This window comes from Miniopterus schreibersii (genome assembly GCF_964146895.1).
Source record: "Miniopterus schreibersii genome assembly, chromosome: X".
Taxonomy (NCBI): Eukaryota; Metazoa; Chordata; class Mammalia; order Chiroptera; family Miniopteridae; genus Miniopterus; species Miniopterus schreibersii.
In genome coordinates this window covers 43,640,775-43,649,544 of record NC_138104.1, presented here as the reverse complement: position 1 = coordinate 43,649,544, position 8,770 = coordinate 43,640,775, and the positions used below count along the sequence as shown (strand labels likewise).

Genomic DNA, 8,770 nt, shown 5'->3' with positions numbered 1-8,770 from the left:
TCCTCACCCACTCAGCCACAACCGCCTTCCCACTGAGATTCATCAATCTGTTCTATGCTTCTATGTCTCTGGATCTATTTTGTTCCTCAGTTTATTTTGTTTATTATATTCCACATATGTGTGAGGTCACTTAAAAGTGAATCAGGAAGAATCAGAAAAACTTAATAGGCTAATCACAACTGATGAAATTGAAGCAGTAATAAAAACTACCAGCAAACAAAAGGAATGGTCTGGAGGGCTTCACAAGGCAGCTTTCTAATTCTTTAAGTTGTAGAGTTGCACAGTTTACTAAAAATTTTCTTGCTTTTTGAGATAGGCTTGTAGTGCTATGGAATTCCCTCTCAGGGACTGCTTTCACTGTGTCCCATAAATTTGGGGTTGTTGTGTGTTCATTTTCTTTTTTTTTTTTTTAAATATCTTTTTTATTGATTTCAGAGAGAGGAAAGGAGAGGGAGAGAGAGAGATAGAAACATCAATGATGAGAGAGTCATTGATCGAGCCCGCAACCCGGGCGTGTGCCCTGACCGGGAATCGAACCCCGATTGCCTGGATCCCAGGTTGACGCTCAACCGCTGAGCCACGCCCGGCCGGGCGTGTGTTCATTTTCATTTGTTTCCAGGAAGTTTTTGATTTCTTTCTTGATCTTATTGGTAACCCATGCATTGCTTAATAACATGCTATTTAGCCTCCATGTATTTGAATGTTTTTGAGTGTTTTTATTGTAGTTGATTTCTAATTTTATGCCCTTGTGATCCGAGATGCTTGATATGATTTCAGTCTTCTTGAACTTGTAGATACTTGTTTTGTGTCCTAACATGGGGTCTATCTTTCAGCATTACCCATGTGCAATTGAGAGGAAAGTATATTCTGAAGCATTGGGGTGAAATGTTCTGTAAATATCAGTTAAATCCATCTGATATAGTGTGCCATTTAGAGTCACTGTTTCTGTGTTGACTTTTTGTTGGAAGACCTATCCAGTGAAGTCCGTGGGGTGTTAAAGTCCTTGACTATGATTGTATTGCTGTTGATCTTTCCCTTAAAGTCCTTAAAGTTATTATAGACAGATCTTTATTTATTGCCATTTTAATTTTTTATGCCTATGATTCTCTATTTCTTATTATTATAGCAGTCCTTTTAATCTTTCTTGCAATGGTTCTAATCTACTTCTAATTATAGCAGTCCGTTTGACATTTCCTGCAATGCTCGCTTGGTAGAGTTAAACTCCTTTAGTTTTGTTTTGCCTGGGAAGCTCTGTATTTCACCATCTATTTTGAATGATAGCCTTGTTGGATAGAGTAGTCTTGGTTTCAGATCCTTGTTTTGCATTACCTTGAATACTTCATGCCATTACCTTTTAGCCTGTACAGTTTCTGATGAGAAGTCAGCTGACAGCCTTATGAGAGCTCCTTGGTAGGTAACAGATTGCTTTTCTCTTGCTGCCTTTAATAAATAGTCTCTCTTTGTCTTGAATTTTTGACATTTTATTTATGATGTGTCTGGGCATGGACCTCTTTGGATTCTTCTTGCTTGGGACTCTCTGTGCCTCCTGAATTTGTGTGACTTTTTCCTTGAGCAGGTTAGGAAAGTTGTCTGTCATTATTTCTTCAAAAAGGTTCTCTAACCCTTGCTTACTTTCTACCTCTTCTGGCACTCCTAGAATGTGAATATAGTTACCTTTCACGTTGTCCTACAGCTCCTTTGGACTGTCCTCCTGTTTTTTAATTGTTTTTTTGTTTTTGGATCTTTGATTGAGGGATTTTTTCTAACCTTTCTTCTAATTTTCTGATCCAATCATCAGCTTGCTCTAATCTGCTGTTTATTCTTTCCAATGTATTCTTTATTTCTGCTGTGTCATTTCTGACTGGTCATTTTTCATAGTTTCCAAATCTTCTTCATGCTGTTGAGCATCCTTACAATCAGTATGCTGAACTCTATATCTGATAGATTGCTTATCTCCATTTCATTTAGATGTTTTTCTGGAGACTTTCCATTTTCTTTCATTTGGGGTTTGTTTTTTTGTCTCCCCATTTTGGCTGCCTATTTGGGTTTGTTTCTATGTATTAAGTAGGCCTGCTATGACTCTCAGTATTTTTGGAAGGTTTCTGGTGCAGGCCAATGTCAGATGCTGTTTGTTACTGGCCTTTAGTACCCTGTTTGGAGCTGTCAACAACCCTTGGCTTAAGGTCCCCTCTGTTGGGGCTGGGTGCATTTGGACAGGACTAAGATGCACACCAAAGTCTGCCTTTCCAAGGCATGGGTCCAGAAGCAGACCAGGAAAAGACTCAAAGAAAGCACTCTGAGGTTTGCCTCTTCCTGCAGGCTGATTAATCGGATTCTCTTAATGAGTCTCAGGCTGTAGAAACTCCACAGGGTAAGGCAAAAGGTTTTCCAGCAAGGTTGGGCAATTGCTTACCCCTCAGGCAAAAGCTACTTGGAAGGTAAATTTCTCCCTGTGAAAGATGTCCTCTGCAGTATGGGGGAATGACTCAGCATAGGAATCCAGAGGGTGTCCTCTGAGCTCTGTCTCCAGAGCCCACAACCTTAGATGCTCCTCAAACAGTTCCAGTCCATTCTGCCCTCCCTCTGCTGGAGCCCAAGGTGAGTGGCTGCACATAAAACTTTGTGCATTGGATTTTTAAGAGGGTGCCTGCATTTCCGGCTCTCTCTCCCTGGCAGATGGAAACACAGCTGCTTTTCACAGCCAGATGTTATGTGGGCACCTTTCTCAGTTCTGGTGTTCTTCAATGGCTAGCCCAGCTTGGGGTTTAGGTCCCAGAGTCCTCAGTGGGAACTCCCCACAGCTGAGATATCCCTCTGGACCTTCAGCTGCTGCCTGGGGGAGCCCAACCAGCCTTTATGCGCCTCCACACTTCTTCCCAGTCTCTATGCTGTCTCCACTTTTCCTCCTTGGTTCTGAGGGTGCTCTCCAACTTGTTTTCAGCCGTAGTTGATTATTCAGGATGATTTTTCTACATTTTATTTGTAATTCCAGTTGGTCCTGGGAGAGTGTCAGTGTCACAATCTTTAAATTTTTTTTAAAAAATGTAATGGCTATATGTGGAATCTAATGAACAAGTTAAACTGATAATAAAAATAGATCCAGAGACATAGAAGAATGGAACAAACTGACAGATTTCAGAGGGAAGGCCAGGGTAGGTGGGTGAGTGGGGAGGGATTAACCAAAGAAGTATATGCATATAGATGTAACCCATAGACACAGACAATAGTGTGGTGAAGGCATGGGGGGTGGGGGCGGGGGGAAAAGGGGGACATCTGTAATACTTTCAACAATAAAGATAAAATTTGAATAAAAGTTTAATGGCATTGCTGAAACTGTATAAGGACACATATACCACCACCACCTACAGCCCTACAGGCAAATATCACAGACACACACACACACACACACACACAAACAGATATCCCAAATATTTCACTCATATAAAAAATGAAGAAAATCAAAAGGTAAATTTAAAATGTTTAAAGAGAGACAACAATAAAATTGGCCAAACTAAGAGCACATACTTATTATATAATTTTTAAAATTTCAGTTGTTTATTTATATATTTTTCTTAAAACATTTTCTTATTATTTCTATAATTTTTAAGAACTATATTTTACATTGTTACAAATAGAATACAAAATAAAGATTTTAAACTTTAAAAAAATCAACTAAGTCTGATCTGGTACTTCCATTACTGTCATCAGAATGAGAATCAGTGCTACAATAGATATAAACAGGATTCACAATTTTTTGTTTTATTGAGATATAATTAGTATACAAAAAATTTCACACACTTAATGTATACATCTTGATGAGTTTGGACATATACATACACCAGAGACAGCATCAGACACTAAACATATCCATTATGAGTGTTTGTGGTATCTTTTCTGTATTTTCTTCTTTCTTTCTTCCTTCCTCCCTTTTTTTTAAGGTAAGAGCACTTAACATGAGATCTGTCCCCTTAACATATTTTAAAGTGCACAATTCCTTATTGTTAACTGTAGGTACTGTGTTGTACAACTGATCTCTGGAACTTATTCATCATGTTTAACAGAAATTTTATAGCATTGAAAACCAATTCCCCATTATCCTCTCCCCCAAGCTTCTGACAGCCTCCATTCTATTGTTTACTTCTTAAAGTTTATTTTTATTTGGAACAGTTGATGTGTTTCTCAACTAATGTTCACATTTCTCACATACTTACTAGTTATTGAGAAAAAAATGTAGATTACATTTCAAATGTATTCTTATTTAAAGCTTTTATTTCCTATTGATGATAGGAAGAAAAAGTTACACACCACCCAGGAATGCTAGGAGACTTAATAAGATAAAATATTTAAAATTCCTCGCATAGTAACTGGCTGAGAGAGGTGCTCCAAAAAGCTAATTCTTTTCTTCTCCCTAGCCTCTATGATGTTAAGCCTAATAGCCAGTTCTCAATCTTCATCTTAGTTTACCCTTCAGCAGCATTTAACACAGTTGATCACTCCTCTGAATTTTCACTTGACTTCCAGGACACCCCTCTCTCCTGTTTTTACTTCTTCCTTCTGCCTCACTGTCAACTTTTCAGTTACCTTTGCTATTCTCTTCTCTGGTCCCTCACTTACTTACTTTTGTACTTAATGTTGGAGTGTTCCAGGGCTTAGTTCCTCATCCTCTTTATCTATACTTCCTCCAATGGTGATCTCATCTTTCTCAACTGGGAAAATTCATAACTCCAGACTCAGAGAATAACTGCTTACTCAACATCTCCACTCAGATAGCTAATACCTATTTCAAAATCAACATGTACAAAATGTAACTCCACAACTCCTATCACCACCTCCCTAAACATGTTCTTTCTATAGTCTTTGCCATCTTAGTTGGTGACAATTCCATTCTTGCATTTCTTTAGGCCAAAAATCTTAAAAGTCATCCATCAGTCCTCTTTTTCTTGTGCACTCTAATTCCTGTCCATCCTATTGGCTCTACCTTAAAAAAAAAAAAAAAAAAAGTAAAAATTAACCTTTTTTTTTTTTTTTAATCTCACCACCACTGTTATCACTGTGGTCTAAGCTATTCTAGTTACCTCTTGCCTATATTATTGAACAGCTTTGCAACCTTTCTCCCTGTTTTTACCTTTGTCCCCCATACAATCTGTTTTCAATACAGTAGAAAACAATGTGATCCTTTCAAAACAACCTAGATCATGTCACTTTTCTCAAAAATCTGTAATTGTTTCTCATTTTATTCATTGTAAAAATCAAAGTCTTTATAATGACCTGTAAGGTATTTTGTGATCTGTCTCCTTCCTTCTCTGCCTTAACTTCTACCATATTCACCTAACTCACTGTGCTCCAGCCACACTGATTTCCTTGGGTTCCTCAAACATGCAAGTACACACCCACTTCTTTTTGAGCATTTTGTACTTGCTGTTCCTGCTGGTTAGAATGCTCTCTTCTCCCCAAATATCCTATGGCTAACTCCCTCACCTCCTTGGACTTCTTTCAAATGTTACTTCTCTATGAGACCTGTCCTTTACTACCCTGTTACATCACTGCAACCTGTCTCACTATCTGATACCACATTGCCAATCCTCCTTATCCTGCTCTTTTAATTTTTTCCTTAGCACTTGTCACCTTTAAACATCTTAGATAATTTAGTAATTATGCTTATTTTTGTTGCCTGTTTTTCTCGGCTGCATTTTAAGCTACTTGAGGACATAGATCTTTGTTTTATTCACTGGTCTATCTCGAATGCCTGGAACAATAATTGACACATAGTAGGCACCCAATAAATCTTGTTGAATAAATGAATGAAATGTTATTTCTTTTTTTTCTTTTTTTGGTCTTTTTTTTGAAATGTTATTTCTTAATAGATAATTCATTTGTGATTCATTCCTAAGCTAAACAAGAAATATATTCTTGCAAATGTCTTTTTCCTCCCCAGGAACAAATCCATAAGGATTGATAAAATATTTTTAAAATATATTTTGTCCTCCTTAAATGAATGACACTGTGTTACATATTAGAAGCCATGTTCTACTAAGTAGATTACTACCTATTTGAAGCAGTAGATTCATCTTCTTATAGAATCCTAGACTATCAGAGTTATAAAAGATTATGATAATCATCTAATCAATCCCTTCATGTCATTCATGACAGTACTCCTTAATATACTGGAATAATACAAACCAAGAGAAGCTTACTTAGCATCTGACATTTACTGTTCAGTTGGGTAATTCATTACCAATTCTACAGAAGACAATGAAGCAATCTCTAAAGACACTACAAGAACTAACCTCACCATTAGTCACTCCCATGGAGGATGGTGAGAAGTCATATTATTCCTCTCCACAAACCCATAGACATTTCCATGTGGCTGTATGCCATGCCAGTTCAGTCTATGCACCAAAGAACCACATTCAGGTTATTTGGCATAGTGTCAAGGCTTTATAAAAACACCAGATGTTCCTATATGAGTCATTTATTTCTCTAAAATAAAGGAAGAAAATCTGGAGTCATGGGAACGATGGGGGTAGATTTTGATGACAGTCTAGTCTCACCTTCTCATGTTTCTTCTTGTATTTGCTGTAGAGTGATAGAGTCAGTCTGCTAACCGGCATTCATTGCTATAAGAGTGGGTAGGGGAACACCTAACTTGAAGTTACATAACTGGTAGACTAGGCTGTTTCAAACTTTTTTCATAACACTCACAGAACTAAAGTAGCTGAAGTAAAGCAAGTGGGAAAAATGTGGATAGTTTTAAAAGGAGTCTTGAGACAGCCATTCTGAGTGAGGTGTTTGTTTTTTTTTTCCCCCCCATTTCTAACTAAGTGCCACATCTTCATTAGCTAATGGTTGGGAAATCCTGACAGCCTTCTGCATGCTGATTCAATGTGTTCAAACCTGTAGGTCTTAAAGTGTTTGCTCAAGTGGAAAATGGGATAACATAAATTTCTTAAGGGCTTTAAAGGGAAACCTCATGGCTTAGTACCAAGGAAATGTTTGATTCATTCAGGGGAGACATTTTTTTTTCTGATTTGTGAGCTTTTTCTATTTCTATTATCTCTATCTAGATGTCCAAATTTCAGAGGTCCGTGGGGAACTTATTGGTACATGGGGGCCAAGTGTGACCAACTCTGGAATACCCTGGACCTGATTTTAGTAGCAACATTGCCTGGAATAGGACTGGCTTTCATAGTTTGTGTAACAATCCAGACTGTCCACTACTGTAAAAAGAAGTCAAAGAAGAATATAAATGATCACGGGTAAGAAATTTCTAAATACCTCCCAGAATGATGGGAAAACTCTTGTGAAATCAACAAATAAATCAAGAAATAATAGATATCACTTATAATACATAGTCCTGGTATATTCTCTTTCATATTTATCAACATTTAATTATATTTGAACAAAAGTCCAGATAAGCAAATATATTTTGGTCAGAATACAGATACATCAAAAACTGGAGAGTCCCTTCTCCAGATAAAAGCCAAGTATAATTCACTAAAGAATTGTACTGCTACAGTGTCTCCCTTCTATTTGTGTGCACCAAACATGCTGTCCTAAGTGGGGGGTGGGGCTGCTGTACCTCCTATTCATCCCAACCCCCAGCAACAAAGTTAGAGAAATACAAAGAAGAATCCAATGGACTTGACTATAATATGACTCTACCTTGGGTAAATTTCTTCATCTCACTGAGTTCCCATTTTCTCATCTATAAAATAGAGATTGTTATAATCTGGCCTACTCACCTTACTGAGATGGCGAGAATGATACTGAAGTCAACAATCATTTATTGAGGGTTTTTTATGCAAGTCAGGCTGAATTATAAATGTTTTATACTCATCAATTTATTTAATCCTCACCAGCACCTTATAGAGTACAGATGATATTACCAAAGCACAGATCAAATAACTTGGCTGAGGTTGCAGGGCTAAATATGTACCCAGACAATCTGGCTCCAAGCCTAAACCCTTAACCCTCATGCTATAGGAATGGAATGTCATAAGATAAAACATTGCTTTGAAAGCTTCAAAGCCTTGTTGCTTACACTTAATTTCTTTACTTAAAAGCAAACAATGACCTTTATATTTTTTACTGCCTCTGAACCATAGAGATATAAGAGGTAAATACCAGCAGGGTAAAACCTCATCAATTTTATAACAGTTAATTCAAATTAACATCTACTTTGAAATATCATTCTCCAGTGTTAAACTGTATGCAGTATGAGGACAGTTTGAAATATTACTTTAAAATTGGAAGTAGCTGGTAATGTGAGCCTCACACTCTTAAAAAGAGGCTTTCAAATTGTAATAAAATCAATAATTTGAACAGTGTTAAATATTTGCTTCTAGGGAAGGGTGAGATAAACTAGCCAACATTTTTGCCATTTCAAAATCCTAACCTTTGTTTGTACCATCATTTCATACTCTTTAAAATACCATGTGGTAAATAACTATATATGCATAAAATCAATGTTAATCAGCATGTTGACGAAAGGAGACTTGAGTTGGGGTTGTAAACAAGCAGTACAATATACAGTTGATATATTATAGAATTGTACATCTGAAATGTATATAATTTTATTAACCAGTGTCACCCCAAAAATTCAATGACAAATAAAGAAATAAAGAAATAAATGTGTAGAATTTCATATTACCCTGACTTAAGATAGAAACTTCCTGAGATTTTAAAGAATTATTATATTTAGAAATCTTGCCTGTAAACAATTCACCTTTTAAGGATCCTCCATAGCTTTTCTACTCCAAAGCTTTGTAGA

At 36.8% G+C, this 8,770-nt stretch overlaps 1 protein-coding gene across 1 annotated transcript in view; it reads left to right on the top strand.

The window, feature by feature from the left end:
* The window catches only part of LOC308550775 (uncharacterized protein), a 64,244-nt gene that overhangs the window by 4,028 nt on the left and 51,446 nt on the right, over positions 1-8,770 (top strand). The window contains exon 2 of the mRNA XM_081124995.1: positions 7,065-7,256. Within this exon, the coding sequence (XP_080981121.1) occupies positions 7,105-7,256 (152 nt within the window). The 5' untranslated portion in view covers positions 7,065-7,104. The remainder of the gene's footprint in view (positions 1-7,064; positions 7,257-8,770) is intronic.